The sequence below is a fragment of the Pseudopipra pipra genome, chromosome 1, assembly GCF_036250125.1.
Source record: "Pseudopipra pipra isolate bDixPip1 chromosome 1, bDixPip1.hap1, whole genome shotgun sequence".
Taxonomy (NCBI): domain Eukaryota; kingdom Metazoa; phylum Chordata; class Aves; order Passeriformes; family Pipridae; genus Pseudopipra; species Pseudopipra pipra.
In genome coordinates, this window is record NC_087549.1 from 107708821 (window position 1) to 107735520 (window position 26700).

A 26700-nucleotide genomic window follows, 5' to 3' on the forward strand; every position below is an offset into this window, starting at 1 on the left:
CAGTATTTATTTCCTATTAGCAGAATTCATAATTTCTTTAAATGTGGATTCAGGATGTCCTGAACCCTTATCCTACTGACTTTTTTTTTTTTTTTTGCACCACTAGAAAAAACAGAAGTTTGATATGTGAAATTCTTATTAAAAACATTCTCTAGCTTCCCTTTAAGTCCACTGAAATGCAGGCAAGTTTCTCCCAGCTAGTACTGTGATGACTAAGGTGCCGCATTTTGCGGGAAATAAGGTTATAGTTTTGCTAATTTCAAACCTCTGCCCCTTGCAGCTTTACAGAATAAAAATGTTATTCGTGCTTTTTAAAAAGATATATTTTGCTTTTCTGAAGGGCATTAAGGTTTGCTTATTTGTATATTTAGAATAAGAAAGTTGTCTGTGGTACTTAATACTATCACAAGGACTTGAACAATACTAAGGGATGTTTCAAAGATTTCAGGATTTCCAGGACTGACATTTCTACAGGCTTGTATAAGTGTGAGGTTTCCAGTGCCCTTTTGTGTTCTGATTTTGAAAATCTCTTGCCATAGCAACCCTGAACCTTCTTCCGTTTAAGCACGGCTTGGCATTCGTACATTTAGCATCAGCCACGGCTTTGGCTGCCCCATATTTCAAGGCAGGACACATCTAGGAGATGAGAATATTCATTGAAATGAGACCCATCTAGAGCGTTCGAGGCTAAAATATGGCATTTGTAGCTAGGCTGGAAAAACTTTCTACTGATTCTCTGCTAAAATCTGATGCGTAGGCTGAAGTAGGTTTCTCAGCCAGAATAGTCTAGAGAATGATATTTAGACAAGTCTGTGCTCAAAAGAGTTTTATGCTAAAGGTCAACATAGTTTAACCTCCAGAGTAGGACACATTTGCATCCGAGACTAAGAGAAACGCAGTCTGTTAGACTGTACTCTCCAAACTATGTCGCTGCAGAGTTTAAGGTCTAGCATTCTTCTGAAATTTCCATTAACTACTCATCTCCACCCTTTGGAACTGAAATATCTTCAAAAGTCTGGCCTTAAGTGCTTTGTTGGAAAAATGTCAATGCTAAATGTATATACAGTTTTCAAATACAACTATAATTTTGAGCTCAAATGTTCCTTTCCAAACCAATTTACATCTCAATTAGGTTCTGGCTAATTCATATTTGAACTAAGTTTGCAGGGGAAAAAAAAGCCAAACACTTAAAAGTTATTGGGAATTGTCCAATGAATATATTGGTTTTGAGTGCCAACAGGAAATAATGTGAGAATTGGTCATAGAAGGATTTGTTTTAAAAATATTTAATAATTTTTACCTCTTTTTATATTATATGCTGATATATCTCTCATATGCTGTGACTTATAAGAGATCATATCTGCAGGGTTGGTTTTTTCTGTGCTAAGTGACTATTTCTGTCATCTTTCATGCAAAACTATGAAGAGGGAAATATTGCAAATGGCTAAGCCATACTGTATCCCTCCACTTCTGCTCATAGCTGTGCCCTTGGATTAAGTGGTTGTTTGCACACAAAACTAACAGATTTGAAGAAGGCAGATTTGAAGGTTCCCTCCACCCCTAAAAAAACTAATAATTTTTATGTATGTATGTATATACGGATACACTCAAGGACACATACATATGTGAGAGAGAGAGAAAGAGAGAACAAACTGAAAGATAATTAATACATGCCCATTTTCACCTTTGTAACTAACGCAGATATACTGTAAGTAGGTCAAATCTGCTGTTACATGCTTTAAACTGGCATCTGCTGTGCATTAGACTGCTCAGAGCTTGGCTTCAGGATTTCTTCCCCCACAACCCCCCTTTATTTGCCTTTCTTCCTCTTTCCCTGCATCTCCCTCCATCCTCTTACAGTCAAAATCCACAGACATATACTCAACCCAAGTATAGCTCCCATTCGCCTAAATGATAATTTTCTGGGAATGAGAACTTGGTGGTGACCACAAGATTTAGCTCTTCTGTGGCTGCTCAGTTACTTCTGACCCTCCTGGATAAAGAATTACCCACCTGCTTGTTGTTTATAGCAGTGAGGTCTTAAGGAAACCCCGCAATTGCTTGGAGAGAAAATGAAGCTAATAAATTATATGGATTAAACAAGCCTGTAAGTTCTTTGGTATTATGTTTTGACCTTCTTTTGGTTATTACCTTTTCTATCAGCAGTTTTTCCTGTATGAGCACACTGGATTTATACTTTTGTCTTTGCAAGCGTACCCCAGACTAATAGATGCCGGAAATTTACTCCATGTTCTCGTCCTTCTGAGGTAGCACAATTTATCAAGGCTGTTTTTCTAACCTTTCATGATTTTTGGGACATTCAGAAATCAAAGTGGAAAGGAACAGGGCACTGTGTTTTGAATGTGCAACATGGCTTGCATCTGTAGAGAGGCTTTCACAGAGACAGTCACTTTAAAAATGTTAGGGACTAATATCAGCAAAAGCAGAGGAGGGTAAAGGATGTATGTATCTCTCAGGAAGGTTATGTCGCATGATGTGTTTTTCTCCCTGGTCCCTGCCATGCTCAGGGGCCTTTCTGACTCTGTTGCTTTAGTGCCATCTCTAAAATTTGCAGTGAGGACCAGGCAGAGGTTTTTAGGGGATCGGATGCTTGCAGCTCATTCTGCTGGAGAGAACAGGAGAGCTTTGAGTGAATTTGACATTATACTTCTGCCATATGCTCTGGGGACATCACACCGTCATCTCTTCCTGTGCCCAACGTTGACCCACCTTTGAACAGGATGGATGCTGGAGCAAACAACTGCTGCCTTGGTGGTCTGCGCCTGCAGTACGTACTCCATATCGGGAGGAGTTTTGGACTCCTCCAGAATTAAAGGGTGCCAGAAGTTGCAATTCAGATATCTCTTCTGCTTTTCCTTCCTCCATCTCTTGATACTTGTCTGCCTTACAAGAGTCAACTTTTTAAGTATATGCATACATAATTACCACTACTGGCTGTATTTACAATTGCAGCTGTCTGGCTAATGCTCCGGCTAAGAAATGTTCGAATTTGCTAAAAGGATTTTTGTCTGTGAGGGCAAAACTGTGTTGATTTAAGAATTTCTCTTTCAGAAATCATTTGCTAATCTTCCAATGGCTTTCAGTGACGAGCTTGACTGGCCCCAGTTCTCAGAGATCACTGGATTTCTGAATTCCACTATCGGGTAAGACAACCAGCAGGGAGGGTGGCCAAGTCACAGCAAGTCTCAATGTCAATCAAAGCACAGCAAGGAAAAAAAACTCACAAGACAGTGCTTTAAAGGAAAGATAAAAAATACATTCAGATCTGCTTCTGCCCTTTCTAAAATCAAGATTGACACTGGATTTAGGGTTTTTAAAAAATATTTTAAGTATATAACCAGATCTTCCTGAAATTCGAGGTAGGTTTTAGAACTGGTCTAATTGAAATTTAGAAGGAGAAAATCTTGTTCTTTGCAGAATTCTGGGGAAGAGAGAAGGGGAGCATTGCTGAAACTAACAAAAATCAGCATTTCCTTTTTCTTTTTTTTAATCTTTCCCTCTTCCTCAGATTTCCTTTCTGCTGCTGAAACAGTGGAATAAATGGTAACCCCTTAGGGGGAAATCTTTCTCTCCTCCCTCCACCCTTTGTTTTTTAACACATTTAGAGGGAAATAGCAAAAGAAGAATTTGGAAGAGTCTGTGACCTAATTTGCTGTGTTAGCTTGGCTCATGTGGATGGGGAAGGATGTAGGGATAGATGGGAAAAAAAAGAAGTCTCTGCCAAAAAGGAAGGAAAATAAAGTCTAAACACTTGAAATGCCTGCAGTTTTAACTGTTAAACTAAAAAAAAAAAAAAAAAAATCATAATTTTATTAATCATCTGTCTGGCCAGCATTAAGAGGCCTTTTAATCCTGCCAGAACTGTACGGTACAATCACCAACAGTACCTGGTCGGACCTGAATTTCAGACAATTTTTATTTTATTTGTGTAAGATAGGTCAGGAATAGAGTTGAATGCCAAACCAAGCATGAGTCAAGCCTAAAGAGGCTCTCTACCAACAGAATTAAAAAGTTGGCAGAATTATATTCTTTTCCAGGAAAAATATCTGTTGCACCATACATTTCTTGCTTCCTTTTTTCTCCCAGTAAAAAATCCAGGCTCCCCGCCTCAGCTACATTCACACAGTGTCTGCTTTAAGAAGGTTTACTACTTGACAAGCCAACAGGAAACATCTATGCAGCCTCCTCTATCGGAGCCATAGCAAAACTGACCTTTAAAAACCTGTTACAATGTCCAGCCACTCAATACACGGCATTTGTCTGGGCTCCAAAGAATCTGAAGTCCACAAATGATCAGAGATTAGAACTGACCCCGAAGTTGTCAGTGACAAGCCTTGGTCCAGAGCTCAGTTTTTAATCTCTTTCACTTCTGGAAGAAATAAAAATCAAACAACTGCCTGGGACTTCAAGGTATCTTTAAGAGAAGTAGCTCAAAATCCCACACCACAATAAGTGCGGTGGAGACTGGCTGGCACTGTGCAGTGGGAGGATACCAGTTACTTCAAGACTGCCCAAGCAGAGATACAAACTTGTGTGGTCCGTGTCCATCTTTCCCACCCCCTGATAAGCAAACAGGGATACCACTTTTTAACTAATATCCTCTGAATGAGAAGGTGTGTTTGCTCCTCTTCCTCTGCCTGCCCACTATGTTGAAAACCAAAGAGGTTGAGCATTTCTTGCATGGCCCATTGCATGGTGACTGGCTGAGGTTTTTCTGCACAGGTAGTTACTTCTTGTTGCTGGTTTAAAACTTATTATTGCCTTTTGTATCTTAGTCTTCATCCAAGTTTGTTTTTGTTAAGCCATGATATTTATCTGATTCCTTTGGTTTCTCAGTTCAAACACAAAATCAGCAGCCCAGATAGAGATGATCAGGTACTTCTGACTGGGAGCTTGGTCTTCTTATCAACATTTGGGCTGTTATTCTTTTCACTTGCTTTTTGATTTTTCTCAACAGTGCAAAGTAAAGAAGAGAACTAATCACAATCAAGCATAACCTGCTTTTAGATTAATCTGTCCAAGATTTATGTTGTTGGGAAATGATTTCCCTGCCAATATTTCTTCTCTTTTATTTACTGTTCCATAACAACCAATTGAAAAGTCAATTTGTGAACAATCAACAGGATTATTTTGATAAATTATGTATAACAAAAAGGTTTTTAAACACATTATCTGAAAGACCAGCATAAAAGCATTGTTTCTGGATGGAACAATGTCAAAGAAACTTTCCATCAATTTATAGTTTCTGAAAAGATATCTTGGCTTCGTTTTAGGCAACTCTGTTCAAGATTAAAAAGATTTATGACCACAAAAAAGGAGAGATAATGAAATAGAAGTATATACATAACTGGGGTACTAAGTTGTTCAGAAACAAGAACATATTTCTTTTTTAATATCAGCTTTATTTTCATCAGTATCATATGAGTTTAGCAGTTTGCATTTTTTCAATTTGTTTCAGAGGCTGGACAGACTCTCTGTATCTGCGTTTACGCAAGAGAAATCGCTGTAATCACAGAGACTTACAAAACATTTCCCAAAATGGTATGTTAACTTTTTTCATTTTTTGTTGTTTTGTGGGGTTTTTTTAACATTGCTGCTGCTGATACTTGATGCTGCATTAATGACCATCTTTCAGAAACAAGGAGAAACCCCTTCCTAGCTGCATGCATTTCTTATGGAAAAAATAGAGAACAGAACTTATTCAACTCAGCACCTTTTCTTCTTGCTCTGAGCAGGGAGGGGTGTGGCTTGATCCCTTTTATCAACACACTAAGGATTTCCACCGGATTAAAACCGGTGTACCCCACTGTAACTCTATGGACCTTTTTTTGACTAGGGTCAAAATGAGGGATTTAGAGGGATGTCACTAGTAGTGACAGAGATAAAAGGGCCATTGTCCATCTACTCCGGAGGCTGTGGCATGGTCCCTGCTTGCATGCATTCCTCTGCTCTATACTCCTGCAGGGAATGCTGAGAGAGCCCTATACTGCACCCCATGGTAGCACAGGGGACTCCTAGGGCTGCCACACCAGCAGGCAGAGTGAGCACAAAACAGTCATCAGTCTCATAGCAAGGCTGTCCATGACATCCTAAGACATCCCAAGACATCCCTTGGGGGCCAGCAAGCAGAGATCCTCCTGCAAAACTGGGAAGGTCAACGGTGCTCATCTCAGTGTGCTCTTACAACAGATTTTAAATAAGTAATCAGACACAAACAAAGCACTGGTGGGACAAAGACAGGAAAGAAGTCTGTTATGCTTTAGTTAATTATTTTTGTGAGGCTGGCATAACATCTTTCTATGAAAAAACTTTCATATATATATATGCATATAAATATACAGAAGACCTGACCTACCTAGAACTAAGGAAAGTGTTTTGCATGGTACCTCAGTGTGCAGTGAAGAAGAGAAAGATTATTACAAGAAATAAGAGGTGGGTAGAGAAAAACCTAAGCAGGGAAGAGCAGTGGGTTTGAGAGAGAATCTATGTCCCCTGTGCATCTCTCCTGAGGCTAATGCAGCTTAACATTTGGAGTGGTGACCTTAGAGCAAAGACCAGGGTACATGCTTGATAGCTTCTGTGAATGATGCAAAACTGCAAAGTATTAACCATCCTAGAGCAGGACACATCCTTACACAGGAATAATTTAGATGAACTTGGGAATAGCAGTGACAGGAATTGTAGCAAATGCAATTGTACAAAACGTCTATGACAGAACTAGTGATGAGATTTGTCTGTAAACTAGTGGCTCGTCAGCCAGAGGTGGTGGAGGAACAGAGGCACTGGGGTCCAAAGGGAAATTCCAAGAAACCATCAGGAGTACAGGATCAACTGGAAAGAGACTAAGGAGGTTGCAAGATGTATCATGCATGGCATTTTCTCTAGAGACAGGGAGACAGTCCTTCCTCATATAAGTCCACTGATAAGAACTCAGAATTTGAGCCCTTTTTGTCTAGGGAGGACTGACTTGGGTGGGTATAGATACAGAAAAGGGCTTTAGAGAGAATTAGGGCAATGGAGACTTCTGAAGACACGCTGGCATTTCAGCAAAGCAAAAATTAAATGGTGTTATGGTTTTGAATCCCTTTGAGGTATAAACACCACAGAGTGGGAAGAATGGTTTAAACTGAAGGATAACTCTGGTACAAGAACGTGGCTTTTCATTAATCCTACCTCTGTTTGGAGAGGAAATTTAAAAAAAAAAAAAGGTTACTAACAAGGAGTAAAAACCTAGAATAACCCTCAAAACAGAGGAATAAGGGCAAACAAGAAACCCTGAGTTGTTTCAAGACAGAGTTGAATTAAATTTGTCCAAGAGGTTGTGTGAAGACGTGACAGTAATCCTCCTTAGAAATTGAGGTTTATGATGTCAGCTTTTGTGTCTTGGATTAGGTGATGTTCCCAACAGCAGGTTTAAAAGACACTTGATTATGCTGTGATTATCCCTTTGTGTTTCCATTGTATTTAATTAATTTTCATGCTTCAGAAAACTGGCTGCAGAAGCTTGGGAAAATTTATTCTCCTTGGGTAGATAATTTGGCTTTATGGGATGCTCTTCCTCTCCAACAGATGATTCATGTTGGCTGCAAGTGAGGAGCACTGCTGTCCCTAGAGCTACTTAGAAACTCATTAAATGTTTGGAATATTTCTGCAAGATTTAGGGTCAGAAAGGGTCTGCCTCAGCCCTACCTTCGACAAACAGACACATATAAATATCTCAAAGGCAAGCGTCAAGAGGATGGTGCCAGACTCTTTTCAGTGGTGCCCAGTGACAGGACAAGGAGTAATAGCCATAAACTAAAACACATGAAGTTCCACCTCAACATGAGGAAGAATTTCTTTGCATTGAAGGTGGCAGAGCGCTGCAAAAGGTTGCCCAGAGAGGTCACGGAGCCTCCCTTTCTGGAGACATTCAAAGCCCACCTGGACAAGTTCCTGTGTAACCTGCTCTAGGTGACCCTGCCTTGGCAGGAGGCTTGGACTGGATGATCTCCAGAGGTCCCTTCCAGCTCTAACGATTCCCTGATCTTACCAGGCAGAAGAGGTTGCACAGACAGGTAGCATGATGCAAGAATCACTTCCGGGCTCAGGTGGGCATTTTCACCTTAAAAATTGCCTTCTGGTGCCAGCACCAATGGCACTGGCAATGCCTCTCATATGCCTTCCTACTTCCTGTGGCACACTTGGTGCTCCTGAGGCTTTGAGTCTTCTGTGAAAGCGTTTTACAATGTGTTTGGTGTCATCAATCAGGTGTTTCTGACTTTCTTGCCTGTAAGATGCAGGGCACTAAAGTTGATGGCTCTTGCAGTCCCCCAGTTGTGCTTTCTGAGAGAATAAAAAAAAGGGCCAAACTAGATGGTCATGGATGACTAGGTGTGAGTGGTTCTTCTCATTTCTATCCAGTTCATCTCAGTACATGATAGCCTAATTACCTTGTTCTGTTCTCCTTACATTAATGGGGGTGGTAGCTCCTTCACCTCCTTTTCCCAATTCCCTTGTAGATTTTTTTTTTAAATAATCTCTCACTGTGTGCATGGTTCATTTTTCTCTCCACATATCTCCTTTCCACTTACAGGCACCTGCAGGATATAAAAAGAGGTGAGCCTGTGACAGGGCAAAAGACTCTGAAGAAAATTGAGAAGGGAATTTAAAAAAGGGAAAAAACTACAAGTGAGAGAATAATCTCAGGATGTCTTCCCTTGATGTCTTCTCTAAATCATCACACTGACACTACACTGTAAAGGTTCACTTTTATTGCCTCATTTGGCTTAATAGTTTCCCTGAATGGGAGGATTTAAATAGCCGCTCTCAGTGGCAATAAAGCAAAAAGTTGGCCACTACCCTGACCTAACCTCACCTGGGACAACTAAACCTTCTTTTGAAAATGATGCTTCACAGCCCTACATGTATGCAATGGGAGGATGAGTCACTAGAGAGGATGATCTGGTGGGGAAGATGTGCAGCCAAGAGCTAGAGCCGGGGGATGGCATTGTGTCAGACCTCAGCATGGAGGGACTTTCCCCACTGACCTTCTCAGGACATGCATCTTCACTCTGGAGAAATGCTTCCTCGGTCTCTGTGATAGTGAGATTTCTGCCTTCCCTTTCTTAAGAAATCCCATTATCCTCTAGAGATTGTGGACCCTTTCCTCCTCTGCATCTGACTGAGGGACAGGACCAGGGAAGGTGCCCCTCAGCTCAGTATGTTACCCATGGCCTGTGAATATACTCGTGTCAGAATTGCTGACATTCATTTTGGGTGACCAGTTTTGCTCACCAGGCATCCCACAAAATGCATGGGACATGAAACATAAGTTAATAATTCGTAACAAATCTGTTCTATTCTGACACTACTGTGGAAGTACAGCTTGTGGTTGCACAACAAGCACCTCAGTGTCCTAATCAATGTTTTCTGTCAGAGTGACTTGCTGAACAGTGTTCTGTAGATAATTTTTGTTGGTTCACTATTTTCAATACCGTTTTGTTGTGTTTCCTTCCAGCAGCTTCACACAGGTTGATAAGCTATGTGCCATTTCTGGTTTTTGACTGGGTGAGTGGGATCTCCAGGTGTGAGGGCTTGGCATGAATGCTCAGGTGTGGAGTTAGAAAATTCTTCTAAATGTTCTCCAGCACTTGTTGAAGATCCCTTGTTTTGATAGAAACATCCTGACAGTGAAATTGGTTAGATAAACACGGGAAAAGGGAATACCCTCAGATTTTCTAAATAATTACAGCACAATCTTACAATTGTCATCCATGTTTTGCATGAGATACTTGGATAATGTAGGCTATTTCAAAGGATGGGTATTTTATGTTCCTTTGCCATTTTTAGTTTCATCTGTCTCTTTGGGATTCTTGCCTTTGACCAGAAAAATTAGTCCTTTTTAACATGTGCTATGAGTCACTGAGCCATCAACCACCAGTTATCTCACATTGGCTTCAAAACCAGTTAAGAAATAATAATTCTTTTTTTTTTTTTTTCTTCATCTGTCCTGGGAAGTCTATTCCACTTGAAGTTCATTTGGGAAAAACCAGATACTTTTTTCTTTGCGTCATTATATTTTCAATTGCTTTTACAACGTAAGGGAGCAAAAGATTAGAAGTCAATAAGCCTTCTTGCCCACGCAGCACTTTTGGTTCTATCCAGACCCGGGGTCTTTCAGTGCACTTTAGTGCTGCTCCCTGTGAGCCATGCAAGGTTTGAGTGCAAGAAAATATAGAAGTGCAGCTCAAGTATTCCAAGGTTTATGAAATTCAGAGTTGCTCACAAGCAGAAGGAAACCCAACCTTGATTCCTCAACCAAAACTAAAAAAAACCCACTGGTGTGAAAATATTTGGAAAGAAACAAAAAGAAAGACAGGAGAGATCCAGGAAGAGCTTCCAGGACATTCAAAAGTGTAAGAGTAACTGTTCTGCCTCATCTCTTTTTGTATCTTGAATGTTTTTATCACAGATTGCATCCTGTATCACAAAAGCTTCCTTGAAGACCCAATTTACCCATGAAAACTGTTTTCTAAAAACCCTTTCATTTTCTTGATGGTTTGATTTGTAACTGTGTTAGTGCTTTCCACAGAGCTGCTTATAACTACCTATGCTTGTGGAGTTAATACATACCCTAAACCAGCTTATTGGGATTTTTTTTATAAATACATTTTTAATTTCTAGAGGTCCCACTTGTTTATTTGTGCTAGAACTGCAGCCTCAGTCCAGGGAGCCATGTGGTAGAATGGCTTTAAGAGGGGGTGTTCCACTCTAGCTGAAAGAAGGGCTATTAAACAGAAAAAAATAAACTACTGGTAGTTATGTTCCAAGCCATATTTTCTAAGGATTTCATGAGGCTCTTATCCTACTGAAAAGAACTTCTCAACAGACGGGCTGGATTTTTGAATCAGCAACCCTCAGGAAAGAAGCAGCAGACAGATATATTAATTTTTAACTTGGAAGAACTGGATTATTTAAAACATAAAGGATTCCCTGATATATGTGGTTGGCATCACTGTGAGTGATAATAACAAAGGCACCACTATTAAAATGCAAAGTGTATTATTGCTACCTTAGGGGTTTATCTCTTAGATCTTTCCCCCATACCAATCTAGCAGGGATTTAATGATGTTCTGTCCATAAGGTTCCTCCCAAGAGCTGCGGGGAGGACAGGATTTGTGGCTCAAAGCAAGCTTCAGAAGCACAATGCAGAAAAAAGAAGAGACCAGGAAAGAGCTGAGCTGAGAATAGAGGGAGTGTAATACCAGAGGAGAAGGAGCGAGAAAAGAGGAGAGAGTGATAATACTACAAAATAAAAGCAAGTACTATCTGTAGGGCCTGCTTCTCTGAAGTGTATGTTTCTCTGCATTGCTGTCCAGTGAGCTTCTTGCAGTCACAGCCTTAGTCTCATCTTGAACAAAGCCTAAAGTATTTTTTGGCTCCTTGTTTGCTAACACTCTTATACTGCAGGTGATGGAGTTTGATTTGTGTGCTGGGGATGTATATGCAGAGCCTTTAAAGACCTGCTAGTAGGTTTAATGCATAAAAACTTCACTAAATGGGAATGCCTTTCTCATTCAAAATATAAATGAAAGATTACAGATGCTCACAGATGCTTAGGTGTAGCCAGCAATTTTCCTCAAGTAGGAAAGATTTGTATCCAATCCATTGAAATGCACAGCTTCTTGGGAGGAGTGCAGCTGCTCTAATACTACTTTTTGTAAGTCTGACACTTGTGGGGAGAGCAATGCAGAAACTCAAATGTTGGTGTCTACAGCTATTTAAGGTGCTTTACAGTATCTTTCCCATCTTCAGCTGCCTTTCCAGAAGTGTACAACCTCTCATGCATCCTGTGATGAATCTCCAGCCCTGCTGCAGGTGTCTTGGATAGTCTGGGATGTCAAAAATGGCACTTGATGTCTATGTTTAGGACCTGAATCAGTCCCAATGTGGTATAGCTGTGAGACGCATACTCTTAGAAGAGTGAGAACGGTTTCCTTTGCAATTTATAGGGAAAGTTAAAAGTAGAACGACTGTTGACAAGTCAGGTTGGCTGGTTTACAAGAGACTACTATGTTCGACAGATGGGAAGAAGCTGCCAGATCTGGATTAAAAGCCAGATCAAAACAACCCTGCACTTTAAAGTATTTGATTTAATACAGCCAGAAGTGTGGGACTCAGGTAAGAGGCAGCAGGTCCCTGGATTTAACTTTACTTCTTACTGCCAGCACCTAAAAGTATTACAGAGATGATTTCTTGTTACATTTCTATTTTTAGTGCTTCTACATTCTTGGAAATATCCAATTAACTTGGGTTTTGCACTTTGTGTTTTAGTTGGTTTTTTGGTTGTTTTTTTTTTGTCACTATAACAATGTTGTACTAATTCTCTTATTCCCACTGTGTGTGATCAGGTGGTTCTTCTGGAAACCTCCTCTATTTAATAAAAAGGTGAGTGTTTAATGGGATTCAAGTGCTAACTCAGGGTACAGAGGCATTGATAGAGTTCTGCTTCTCTGAAAGAAACATGCAAAGCCCTGTAAGGAATATACTATCCACAAGTATTCTAAAAAGCACAGGCACTTTAAGGAATATATTATCCACAATAATGTTCTAAGAAGTACAGCTTCCCTTGACCCTTGTGCTCTGAAGTGATGGCTGTTTCTTCTCTGTGATAAACATTAATAAAAAGAAGAAAAACTATTTTAAAGTGTGGATGTCACCATGTCCAGGGCCTTGAACTTGGCTCAGTAAAACCAGTGGGGCATTTCCAGTGATCTTAGGGAAGAGACTAAACCTTTCCATACATCTATGCTTTGTGTCCCCTTAACTGTGTGTAGCAATGTACACAGACATAGGTAAGTCCACTGTTATCTCCACATGGATATAACTGTGTATCTACTGGATAGTGAGAGGCAGCAACTCTCCTTTTCAGATGAATTTAGGTGGGCTATGGATCAGTCAGGTTTAGTTTACTTTAGTTCACATGCCAAGGATTTTTATTGTTCTCTCCTCCGGAAAAAAAGTAGTAAAGAATCCTTGCCCTCTAGCACTGAGCTTCGAACCACATCCTGATTTGATCTTGAGTTCAATTGTGCACATAGACTTACTTGTCAGCCAAACATTGTCTTCCTCTCTCATCTCTAATTAAAAAAAAAACCATTTTGGTTCATGTCTTTGCCCCACAATGAAACTACAGTCCACTAGGAGCAAAAGAGAGATGAAAAAAGATGTGTTTAAGACACTTTACTAAAATATAAAACTATAGTGAAAAGAAAAACCCAGAAAGGAAAACCCTCTCCCAAACATAGGAGCGTAGTCATTTCAGCACTGTCTGTATCCAACCAGGCTACTTCCAAATGTGATCTCACACAAGCACGGTGTGTGACTCAGACACTGAGAGCGTATTTTCACATTAATATAGATGCATATTTATCTTTTAGCTTGGCCAGAAACCAGCTGTTGGACAATCCAGCCATAGTTATCTATGCTACAATTGGGAATGATGTCTGCAATGGGTAAGGTGTAAACTAAATGAACTTTTATGGAAGCATAAATTGGACTTCTTTAGAGTACTGCTGACTGCTTGGACATTTGTGTCTCATTGCTTTGTGCTTCTCCATGATGGCATTTTTCTTTGCTTTCTTAATTTTCTGCTGAAAATGCTGGTTGTTGCCTTACCTATATTTGTCATAAGCACCTATCAGCCCCCATTCGGACCTCGTCTTTCATTTCCTTTTTTTGTAGCCAGTCATAAAGTGACCCATGGCATGTCTGAAGTAATCATTTATAACTTGGCAGAGGAAATTAATAATAACAACGGGGGGTGGGGTGGGGAGAAGAGTTTAAAAGCGTGTATATCTGTCTTATCCAATGTGTCACCTCCTGTCAGGAGGGAGAGCATGACTGATTTATCATTTCTGAAGAATCACAAAATAGTCCCCTGTCTAGGTCCATTTTACCCTGCCTCTGCTGCACACTGCCTGCAGTTTTTGCTGCGCTTTCCTGATGAGGTGTTTTGTCTTTCTGGCTTTACTCACATCATAAGCTCTGCAGGAGAATGAACTGAAGCTTTCAAAACTAATAGTTCTGACATTACCCAGAATGGATAATGTCACAGGGACACCAAGAGGTCACTAGTTGGATGCTTCCCTTCCTCCAGGTATGGAAGGGCAGAAAACACCTTGCAACCAGGCAAATGCACAGGACATCCATACCACAGTTTTGGTTTTGAAGAAGGTCTGAGTGCTGTTGCTAGTGCAACATTATTTTCACCATGATCAATCTTCAACTTTTCTTGTATGTTGAAAAAATATATCTGACGTACATGGAGACTTTCAAAACATTCATTTTAATAAATGCCACACACTCAGCTGAGTTTCCTTCTAAAGCTATTGAAAACTCTCACCTGCACATTGTATAATAAAGTTGGAGCTATTCAAACTTGGCCAGTAAAATACCAAGGCTTGGTATCCTACAATTTCTCTTAACGGGCAGTTAATGGGTTGACATTTTGCTTGTCAGGTGTTGTTCTCCAGATGAGGATGTCCAAAGCCAGGCAGGACCTTCCCTGGCACTGCAGCACCTGGAAGCCCTCAGCCAGGGCAGAAGTGGTACCACAGGGCCCACATTCTAGGTCCTCTCCTGACATCACCATTACCCTAGCCACATCCAGACAGCACACAGAAATAACCTCCCATGAAATCTTCACCATCTGGTGCCCATGCTCTCTCTGCACCCTTGCCCAAAACTGCCAAATTTGCCCTCAGCACCACACTCCTGTCAGTGGAAGGACACACAAATCCTCAAAAGCAATGCCATCACTCCCCGACTTAGTGGGAAAATCAGTCACAGGCTCCTTACCACTTGCTGACAAGACTGTTCTGGGGATCTGTTTACTGAGAAGCTTATGGAGGTATCATTACATCCACCACCAGGTTGATAAACCCCCCTCTCCTCCCTGTCCCAGCCCACCACCCCTTTCAAAAAAAAAAAAAAACAACAGGCACCTTTGCTGAAGTCCATGTCTCCTGCCATGGATATTTTCAAGGTGTCTTCTCCCAGGTTTGGCCTAGGCTCTTTTGTGCACATATTTCAATTCTGCCGTGTCACTGCCTTTGCTAAAAGCTCCTCTTTTTCCTTTGTTTTATTCCTCATTCTGCAGGTTGCCATGTCTTTCACTTACCATGTCTCTAACACTGCTTTCTGCTCTTGCCTGAAGTAAAAAGAAATTTTCCAGAAGTTTAAACCATTTTCACCTTGCCTCACCCATTTGGTATATTCCAAAACTTTCCAGAACAGTATTTATTACTTACTTGAAATTCTGCTGTCTTTTTATCCCAGCATCCATTACCTGGCAGAGACATTTTTGTCTGCTCAAATTCTTTCTATTGTTTTTTGTCTGTTTACTTACAAAACATTCACAGCATCAAAAGAGGCTATCAGGCTTCAGCAAGGAAAGATTCTGCAGCTTCTGTAGAATGTGCTGTTTCCATTGAGTTGTACAGTGGACAGAGATTTCAGTGTCCAGTCACTGTGTGTAGCTGCCCTGGCTCTGATGTACCTAGAGAGGTTACAGAGGATGCAGAGCATCTGATGGGCTTGACTTCAAACCTAGAGCTTGACAAATAGAAACCTCTTCAAGGGCAGCTTTAAACTGCAACAATGGAACCTTCTTGGCCTTATCCTATATCTTGCCTTCAAAAGAGAGCAGTGTGCTGAGCATACCAGAGACACAGTTCTTAGCCAAAGCGTTGTTAAAATGCGAGTATTTCACCCTGTGCAAAGACTGGAGCAATGAATAATATGGATGTTTGTAGAGGGAAAAGGTAGTGAAATTGGCAGCCTGTGCTACACATTCCCAGTAGTCTCCATACTGCAGTGTCCAAACAGGGGGGTTAGAAAAATAAAGACAGATGGCAATGGTATCTCTCAGCCCACTGAGGTTTAAATGTGGGACACAGAGACCTAGAACAAAAAAAAATCAGACAAGAAAATAATAAGCACCAGAAGTCTCAAATGTTGTGCAGTTGATGCACCTATTAGTTACATTTGGGGTGAAGCCCCATTTCTCCAGCCTCTTTGTCACAGATCTACAGTTATTGCATTTGCAACAAACAGAAAGGAGACAGCAGCAAAGCAGGGTGAGCAGGGACCCACTGGGAAAGGAATTTGTGCAAAGTGGCACCAGTGCCAGCAAGAGCATAATGCTCCCTTGTTGTAAGACTATCAGCACTAAAGAGCTGCTGCACGTCTCTGGCCCTGAAAGTAGTATGTGAGCAGGCAACACCTCTAGCCCTCATGCTGTGAGCATCCCACCCCTCTGCAGCGAGCTGGAGCTGAACTGCTCTGCTGTGGATCCAGCTCTGCACCTACGTGCATGTGCCGTGTGTGAATGTGTGTGTGTGGCATGTCACACCCCAGCTGACCCTGTGTGCCCACGGCCCAAACCCTGGGCATGTAACAGCATGTGGCTGGAAAGCAGATGGATGGCTGGAACATTTGCTGGGGAAGTATTTATTTGGGTTGGGGTTAGGGGGAGGGGGAGTTGCTGCCCTATAGGATGTGGCAGGCCAGGCTCACAAACACTGCAGAAGGAGGGTGGAGAGCTGTGTGTGGACTATGCCAGACACTGTTAGAAGGGACTGGAGGAGGTCCCTGTGACAGAGGAGAGCCGGAAAAGCTTAGCACAGATTGCATGAGGCTGTCTGTTCTATATGTGTGCACAGCTAGAGTACCAACGATGTTAGGATATCCAGGAGCTCTGTGCACATCCAACAATTTTACTGTGTACTTGTGTGTTGTGGGGGTCCCAGATCCAATGCAGCAGGAATCCTAACATTAATGTCTGCTTCCTATGCTCTGACACATTGAACCGAGGGCAATAGCATCTTCCAAAAGTCCCAGGTGGGCGGAGGCTCTCATGGGCTGCTGACCTGCAGGAGAATGAGGTGATGGTACCAAATAGGCTCATCCAGGCACCTTGAAGTCCTTCTGGCAGAGCTCAAATCTAATATGCCTATAAAATGGCTTTCTTCGTGTTCGGTTTTAATTTCATAACCTGGCATAGAAAGGAAATGTGAAGAAATGGACTGAAATATCTGCATGACTTCAACAGTGTATGACAAGAGAAAGTGGAATTATGAATGTCATATTAATTTTGGCTTACACTGACATGTTTACTTGCGGTAGAGGCCTTGCATCAGAGCAGTATTTTGAAATCAAGTGCTGCAACACCTGTAGGCGAAATGAAGTAATTTCAGGGCAAAACCAGAGTCTTATCTCAGAAGTAGCTTGCTTGGGTGGCTGTCACAAGGATAAACCTGAATCTTAATGCTGTTTTTCAGTTCTCCCTAATCAGAAAGTCTCAAATGCTTCAGCAGCACATGCTGCATTAAGATAAATTTCTGCATCCAGGAAACTCGCCCAATTATTATCTTGTGTGCAAAATGCAGCTCACTGAAGAATCCCAAATCTTTGTTAGGAAACATGGTTGTCCCATACAGGACTCAACACCCTTTCCCCCCATCTGAGCCCAGATATTTCTAATGCCTTGAGACAGAACAACAGTGTTTTGGAAAGCTCCTACTTCTGTGGTGTTCACTGACAAGGAATCTGACCCTATTCCTCAGCAGTTTGCCTGGCACTGCATGCACCAGGTTTGCCCTTCTCTTACCCATGGGAAGCCATGAAAGAGATAAAGTCTTTCCCATGGAAAGGACCTGGATGGAGCCTCCTGGTTGCTAAGGTGACTGCTTCCCTTCTACCCTACAAGGAGAAAATGTTGGAACCACTAAAACAATGAGGGTGAACATTAGTACAATCTTCCTGCTTGGAAGGATATCCCCTGTCTTTCTTCCTGAGCAGCACAATCAGGTCCCCAGCAAGTGTTGAATTTTTCTCCCTGAATGCCTTAGTCAGCTGAGCCAAAGCACCAAGACAGAACGAAAAGTGTCACGAGAGACTCCTTCCCAAGGTGCTTGGTCCATGCCATGCGTGGTCACAGATGTTGATGTGCTCCAAATTCCAACTATGGTACCCTTGCTGCTATGTCTGGGGGTTCTTATAAAAGCTTGTGTTGCAAACGCATGTCTTTATTGCCTTTCCCAATTCAAAAAAAGGCAACTTACTGGTTTCCATGCTCTGCTTTGTGTGCCCCAAGGGAGCCGTGGCCAACCTGGACTTCCCGGCGTTTGTGGAAACTTACAATGGTGTCCTGATTTCCATCCCACTGACTTCACTCTGAGACAGGCCAATGTCACATCTCCAGGCAAAGAGAGACCTTTACCCAGAGTGGGCCCTGCTCTGCCTCCCAGGTGTTGCCAGAATGAGATGTCATGGAGCTGGGGTCCCTCCCCACACCAGAGACCCATGGATCGTCTCTTGCTGGGATGAGACAGCCTTCCTATGGCTGTGATCACCCCCTAGCTTTCAGCCCCTGTTACGGGCATGTGCACCACGAGAATGTGGCAATAGCTCTCAGAGAGAAAATGGGTGAACGCTTTTTCTGTAATAAAGTAGGTTTTTTAATAACATAATTAGAGCAGTGTTCTCTAGGCAGCCTGGGGTGGTTTTGGTTGCTTGTTTTTCTTATATAAATTGAAACATATTTCAACTTCAGGATTTAATTTCCCCCCACCTCTCCTGCAGCAATTAAAGCTAAATGCAAGAGAGGAAGCATAAACCTGAGCCTGGGACTCTGGCTTGAAGAGGTTCATGCCTGACAGTGAGCCACAAAACATGTGGTCATAGTTGGCTTCATGGCTCTGATTTGCCTCTCTGCACTGTAAATAAAAACTAACTCATTTGCAAACGATAATTCCAGTAGGTGATCTAAGCCTTTTTTCTTTATGAAAGTGTGCTGGGCCTGGCTAGGATGGAGTTAATTTTCTTCATTGCAGCTCCTATGGTGCTGCAGTTTAGATTTTTTGACAAAATCAATGCTAACAACACAATACTGGTTTAGCTGTTGCTGTCTAGTGTTTGCACAGCATTGGGGCCCTCTCTGTTCCTCATTCTGCCCCCTGCGAATAGATTGGGGCTGCAAAAGAGGTTGGGAGGGGTCACAACTGAGACAATGACCCAAACTGACTGAAGGGATAGTCCGTGCTGTGTAACATCATGCTCAGCAATGAAGAGGGAGAAGAGGGTATTTTAGGGAGGTTAACCATCTTTTGTTCAGCAACTGCCGGGTGTTAATCTATCCGGGAGGTGATGAGGGATTGTCTTTGCATTCCTTCTTTTGCTTGCTTCTTCTCTCCTTTTATTTTTTCCTTCACTTTCTGAACAATAACTGGTTTGTTTTGGTTTTTTTATCTCGACCCGTAAGTTTTCTTGCTTTTACTCTGTCTGCAGCTTTGTGGTGCTTAGCTGCCCACTGGGGTTAACCCACAAAAGGAGTCCACTCTATAAAAAAGGAATGCATCTGTGTTTTTAGAGAGACAGATTACACCAAGGGAGGGAGGTTTCTATATCACATCTGATTTTGGCGATATCAATGAGAAACCAGAACACATGGCATCATTTTTATAAGGTTTTATTTATCTGACTTAATGTGGAAGTGCAGCAAATAAAGAAAATGGCACTGTTTCAGGTGCCTTTTTGGGGCCACAGCATTGCCTGACTCAATGTCCTATTGGCATCTTCTTCCTTAGGAACCGTGACACACTGGCCCACATGACTACACCCAAAGAAATGCTCTCCAATGTGATGCAAGCTCTGCGATACCTGGACTCCCGCCTTCCAAACGGCAGCCATGTGATTTTAACAGGCTTGGTAGATGGTCGCTTCCTCTGGGATAACCTGCATGACAGATACCATCCCCTAGGTAAATATGGGGTGTTGTGGGGTTCCTCCTGGTTATCTGTCTGCTCATGTTGCCTTTGCTCTCTAAATAATTTATGGATCTATTAAGAATTTCAAGCAAACCTGACAGAGTGGCAGAGATCTGAGAAATATGAGTCGGATATTGGCTGTGCAGCAAAGTCAGAATGACAGTTCTTACCATCCCCTCTGCATGACAGGACAGATCCCTATCCTGCCCTGTTACCCCACCAGCGAGACCTACTCAGCTCCAAAACAGCCTCACCACATTCTGTAGATGTGGAAACAAGATGTTCTACCTCAGCCTTGGCCCGAAATCATGGACAGCCTGCCTGCACTTAATCCTGATTGTTGTTACAGGTGGAGCTGGACATTTAGTTAACACCTCCATTCACTGGTTGGTGGATGTTATGGTAAAATTGGATGTGGACCAGGACAGAAGATTAAGTCAGGGGATTGCAAAAGACTGGTTATATATTAGAGAAATAAATTTTCCTCCTGGGTGCCTGCCACCTTCTACACTACCTACAGGTGTAATGGCTGAAACCTCACACCATGTGCAGGCGCATTTTGGGCCGTTCCCTCAGAGTGTAGTTGCTGTAAAGAGCTTTGGGGTATTTTTTTTCAGAGATTTGCAGGCTGCCTTTGGGAGCCTGTCATCTCAGGGTGTGAATGAAGCTGTACATCCGACCATTAGCAGACCACTTGCTCCTTGGCTTCATCCTGTGCCAAGCAGCAAGGATGAATGTCATCTCAGGGGGCTTCATTCATTTGCACTCAAGTGTGACATCCATCCTTGGTTAGTCTGATAGCTGTGCCTCTGAGGTCAGTGTAGAAACATTTCCCTGGGAATGCGGGATGTTGGGGGGTGGGGAAGCTTGGAAGCTGGTTGCAGAACCCCTTCTCTGCAAGTTCATAGCACCATGCAGTGCATAAAGAATGTGAAATACTTTATGCAGGTAGCAAAGGAAGTTTTTACGCCAACAGAAGCAAGTCCCTTGGTCTCAAGTTGACAGTGTGTACAAGATGCCATTCCACTGCCAAATTTTAGACCAAAAACATGTACTTATTTGTATTTGTGTAAAGGAATCTCTTTTGCATCTAACAAGCAAGAAGTTGTTTTCGTCTTTGTTCTCATTAGCAAAGAAAGAGAGAAGCTAAACTACATCATTAAAATGGTAGATCACAAATGCAGATGATTTTGGCAACCACAGCTGTCAGCAGAATCTGTGCTGTGGTTTCCCCAAGATTCCCCAATCATTGCTGGTGGGTCCATATCTTTTCCATTTCTATTCCTGATACCTTGTTATATTTTTCTTTAATAAGCACCATACTACTACCAATGGAAAAAAAAAAAAAAAAGAAACTCTTGCCCCTTTCAGGGCAAGGGAAACCTGTGATAATTATTTTTTAGTCACATAAACCCATTTCTCTCCTTGAGCGCTTGTTTATCACAGGGATGGTTCCTCTACTGGATATCTAATTATCAGAGACAACACATAGCATTTTTTGGCACCAGCCAAATCAGGAGTGATTAACTACAGAACCAGCTGGAAATCTTTCAGAGGGGCTGATTTGCCTTAAAGGGACCCAATTAATCCTAAGCAACATGTTTTGCAGCAAAGGATCCCTTCTGGCAGATTCTCCGATGAGCTGTGAGCAGGTTTCCCCATTTGGCTGCCAGTCAGTCAGGCGTGACCAGACACCAGTCTGGCTTTCAGCCAAATCCCTAGTCCCCCTGACAGCCCATCCCAGGGCCTGGTGCTTCAGGCTATAGGGGTCTGGGACATTCCTGATATCCAGGAGTGACACTAGATCTTTGAACTTCTCATTTGTTCCCTGGGCAGCTGATACTGCTGCTGGATGATGGGCAGCTGTGTGATAGGCATGAATCACATCTGTATCAGGGAGCCACTGTAAAGCAACCTGAGGAGCTCATTTCACTTGGGAGTGATTATACTTTGATATTTATGCAGTACTGAAATATGAAATTTTTATTGTTGTTTTAGGAACTGCAAAGTCTGACGTAATGATCAGTGTGCTACAAACTCAGACAACTGAGTGGCCATTTAATTCCCATCTTAGCTGTAGCTACCAAAGAAGCAAAAAGATCGAGAAAATGGAGAATTTTCTCAGCAAGCCAGGCTATTGCATAGCACAACGAATTTTAGGGAATGTCAGCTGGGTGTTTGACTTGGTGCTTGAATTTGCTCACCCACACAAACATATCCAGTTCCCTCAATGACAGCAAAATTGTTTCTCCTTTTTAAGGCTAACCTCTGTGAGGTAAATGCGAGTGTACACAGGCATCCTTCTACTTTGCAAACCCTGCATTTCTGTGGCGAGTGAGAGACACGTTAATGGAAAAAATATCAGTTGTGCACTTCAGAAATTGGCATAGGCTGTGATGACTAACCCCACGTGTGAGACAAATCACCTACGAAAGGCAGGAGAGGGATGCAGGAGAAGCAAAAGCATGGAGACATGGACACTTGGCAGGAGGAATGAATTGGTGCCACCTCTATTGCACCCCAGCTATGGTGGTGGGAGGGTAACCCAAGGGTGGGAAGTGGGGTGGTGCTCCTGGGGTGCCTCTCCCCACCCAGGGGTGTAGTGCATGGGAATTCACAGACCTGAAAAATGAAGATACATTTGGCCATCAGGCACATGAACTTTCCCTCTCTGTGCTTTGCAGGGCAGCTGAACAGGGATGTCACATACAGTCAAATTTATTCTTTCCTTGACTGCCTCCAGGTAAGGTGTCTGGCTGTAGCTTACTAGTCCCCTTTTCCTTTTGACTCACTACTAAAGCCCCTCTCCCCGTGCCTGCCCAGGTGAGCCCCTGCAGCGGCTGGCTGACCTCCAATGAGACCCTCAGGAATTTGACCTCAGAGGTAAGTCTCAACAACGGGGGCCACTCTCTTGCACATACATTGAGGATATAAGCCCAGTTACCTCAGCACACTTTTTTCTTCCAACGATGAGAAGAAAATGAGGAAACATCTGCACCCATCCTTTCAAATGCCTCTCAGGCTCTGGGAGGCAGCATGCTCAAGTGAAGGATTTGTAAAGGTATTCCTGTTATAACCTCTCAGCTGTCCAAATTTATTCTCAAGGGATGTGATCTCCCTGAGACAAAACTGTTCAGATTCATGTTCTTTAAGAAGAAAACATACCTGATAAGGAATAAAAGGCTTGTGAATCAAGTAGCTGTTGGTATGACAAGCTGGCTGCATAGATTTTGCTGCCAATGGGAGCGGGTCCTGAGAGCAAGAGTTTTACCCTTTTTTCATTTGGGATTTGTGCTAATCTTCCTCAGACACATTTCTGTGGACTTAATCATCAGATGGTGTGACCAGGGAGCATCCAGGCTCAGTGCAGGAATGGGAACAGACAGGACAGAGATGTCTTAAAACTCACCCTAAAAATCTGGCTGCAGAAGTGAATGACACATAATACCAGCCACTTATTTTGTTATGGTACAAACTGATTTTTAATTGCAGGAATCCCCTGCAGTCATGTAAAAGGGACAGTATCCAAATGTTATCAAAGGTATCATCTCTGTGTACAGTTGTATTAATATTTGCATTCACTAAAAAACAAAATATTGCCTTAATTTAACCAAAGCTTACATATGTATTTCATTTTATACCCTGTCCCTGCTGACTTCAGAGAAGGCAATTAAACAGATTCCTAAATCTTTGCAGGATTACAGTTTATATATTCATACCAACAATACAGAATATAGAGTACATGTAACTTCCGTCCATGAACAATGCATATGCCTGCAGGGTATGAATTAATCTTTTTGAGCCCTTGTCTGAAACTAATTGTCTATGTTATTATCCAAACTGCACAATTTAAATATTTAGGAGATCCTGATCTCTGTTATGGCTGTAGAAATTACACTGGATGTATCAGTTAGGCAGACACTCAATGAAGGTAATTTACTCTGCTGAAAGTAGGGGTGGAATTTGGTCTACGTAGATAAGCATTAGCATCCACAACATAGTAGCAGGAAGGACAATATGAAAACAGAACATTTCTGTTGCAGAAATGTTTTGGGTTTCTTTAAAAGAAATGAAAATTACTGGGCTGCCACTCATCAAGAGGCTCCAAAACTCAGAAGTTCAGAATATTTATATAAGCCTAGGGACGCTACTAAAAGAGGTCTCCAGTAAAATAAGCATATACTGTATTAAACTTACAAAATGATCTGAGGCCTCAATGTAACCTGCAAGGACATGTTGCATGATGAACTGGGTAGCTCAAAGGCTGGTGGTGTTCGTGCAAGTTCATGTTATGACAAAGAGCCCCATTTCACCTCCTTTCCCCCAGCTGAAAGAGCAATATTAGCTATCAAATTCCTGGCCGCACTTCAGTGATGAAAGCTGAATCCATGCAAAGCAGCATAAATAGCAATGAATAGTCATTAAATCTTCTGATTTTTTGCAGAGAGCGTTACAACTTTCCAATGTCCTGAAAGAAATAGCGAGATCTGAGAAATTTGCCAACTTTGATATTTTCTACATGGATTTCCCACTGAGACAAAGTAAGTTGCTTTTTTTCCTGCCTTTCTTACAAAACATTTAGTCAGGTGCTAAGCTGCTAATATGGTCCTCATATTTTAGCTCTGTACCAGGAAAAGGGCAGAATAGTCAGCCAGCCTAGGTGATCCTGCTGGCAGGGATGTGGTCAAGGTGGGGACATTTAATGCCATCTCCCATCTTCCCTGAATGGAGAGTAGCCATGGACCTTTGCTGAGACAAGACCCCACCACCAGCCTGGGCACCACAACCTCCGTGCTGCTCCCAGCTGCCAGCACCCACAACCCCAGCGATGCACAGCACACAGGCCACTTTCTCTTGGGTGGCAAGGGGCGAGGCAGAGCAGATATGCCTCTGCTAAAAATGCCTCCTGGTTGTCCACTGCAGTTTTTCAGGCTGGGGAAGGAAAAAAGAAATCTCGAACCTATATTGGTCCATAAGATTTGGTTATATTTTTGATCATGGCTATTATAGTGGGTCATCTAGGCTGGAGATTCATACCCGCAATGGTGAAGGTGGTCTTCATGAGCTGTAGTTTACTATATCACTGACTAGGCTTCATATTGCTTCCTCTGGGATGACCAGTGCCTCAGGAAGGAGAACTTTTATCATCCGTTTTTCTGTGAATAACACAGCCAAGCTCTCCTAACTCACTGTTCTCAAAAGTAGAAGCACCTCTCCCAGGAATAACTGGCTTCTTTCCTATGTTTCTTTAAACATCTACTTTGACTTGAAGAGCTTACGAAACTTGTCCTTCTGTGGTCTTTAGTGACATTAGGTAAGCGTATTACCTAAATCATTCTTCTGCAACTGACATTTGAATTAAAAAAACAGGATATTTTTGTTGTTACCATGAGCATCAGCAGACAGTGTCCCTGTGGGACTGGGGACAGACATCTGTCGCTGTATCCCTCTGAGCTTGGCTTTCCTTGCAAAAAGCACAGGAATGCAGCTTGAAGCATCACCCAGCATCAGCCCAGCTTCATCATAAGGAGAAACATATTCCTTCTTTTTCAAAATAAGAATCAGCATGGGGTGACAGGTTGAGTTGGGCAACATATTCAAGTAGTTAGACAGTGATGGGAAAGTAGGGATAAGGCTTCTTTTTTCAGCCTGAATCTCCCATGTTTCAACTTATACCCATTGTCTCTCCCTCTCCTACTGTGCCGTGAAAAGACTAGCCCCATCCTCATTGCCTTCTCACAGGCTCTTAGCCAGAAGGGATCGTACCTGCCCCTCAGCCTCTGTTCACAGGGCAGGAGCTCCGGCCCTGGCCACCTGACAGCTCTCCCCAATATCATGAATGTTTATGTTCCAAAAATAGTATATAATAATTGGAAAATAAACTTGATCTCCATTTCCCTCTTTTTATATTCAAAGTTCTGTGTTGGTCCTTATTGAAAAATTTAGTCTGGGTATTATATTTTAAATCCCAGCACACAGACAGCTAAATCTGGAGCCATGACGGGACAGAAGCACCCTGTCAGTACTTTAGAATGTACATCTCTAACACCTCTCCCCATCAGTGCCTGGCTGTCCTCGAAAGCACGAAGCTGCCAAGGCACCTAAGATTATTAAAAACTCATTTTGCAGCCAAATCCTATCAAAATTCAAAAACTTATTTTATCCTGCATGACCCACTTCAGGAAACTGGTTCTGGGTCTCATGAAGACCATATGGAGAAGGAGGAGGTAAAGAAGTGAGGATAGGAGAGGGAGTCTTTCTGTCCAAAAGTTCCTCTCAGAGAGGTGGACTCCACTGCCAAGTTGATTATTGCAGCACAGAGTTTCGGAGTGTCCAAGTCTCTTTGCAGCTTTTGCCTCAGCTACTTAATATTTAACAAGTCATTCGGATTTGAAATGAACTACCTGCTGAGTAGGCAAATTACTTTAATAACTTAAATTATTAACTTTAAGTAATTTATTTGCTTTCACAAAAAGAAACATCTTAATATAATTTGCTGATCTTGATTACATCGTGTTAAATTAATGAAGTAAACAAAATCACACATGCATACACAAACATCAGCTTTGAAAGACACTCTGCAAAGTTTCCTGCAGCCCTGGAGCCAACGATTCGAGCTTGCCGTCAGAAAAGCTGTCAGATCATAAGTGTGCTCAAAAGCCAGCTAAGGCTGCTGACCTACTTTTCTGGTCTCTTTCTGAAGCAAGCACAAATCCTCCATGAAACTCTCCAGACATCAAATATTTAGCAGTGGTTGCACATTGTGATGACTACATTGATTTCAGGCTGGCCTGGGCATATATATGTGCATAGCAGCTCCCAGCTTTGTCAAAGTAATATTGGAGCATGCTAGCATTTATCTTAGATT

General features: G+C 42.1%; 1 protein-coding gene across 1 annotated transcript in view; it reads left to right on the forward strand.

Moving 5' to 3' along the window:
• AOAH (acyloxyacyl hydrolase) overlaps window positions 1-26700 on the forward strand; it is a 79283-nt gene that overhangs the window by 44369 nt on the left and 8214 nt on the right. Inside the window, exons 13-20 of the mRNA XM_064670095.1 lie at window positions 3073-3164; window positions 5480-5562; window positions 12414-12450; window positions 13443-13517; window positions 19653-19825; window positions 22517-22575; window positions 22656-22715; window positions 24277-24373. Coding sequence (XP_064526165.1) covers window positions 3073-3164; window positions 5480-5562; window positions 12414-12450; window positions 13443-13517; window positions 19653-19825; window positions 22517-22575; window positions 22656-22715; window positions 24277-24373 — 676 coding nt within the window. The remainder of the gene's footprint in view (window positions 1-3072; window positions 3165-5479; window positions 5563-12413; window positions 12451-13442; window positions 13518-19652; window positions 19826-22516; window positions 22576-22655; window positions 22716-24276; window positions 24374-26700) is intronic.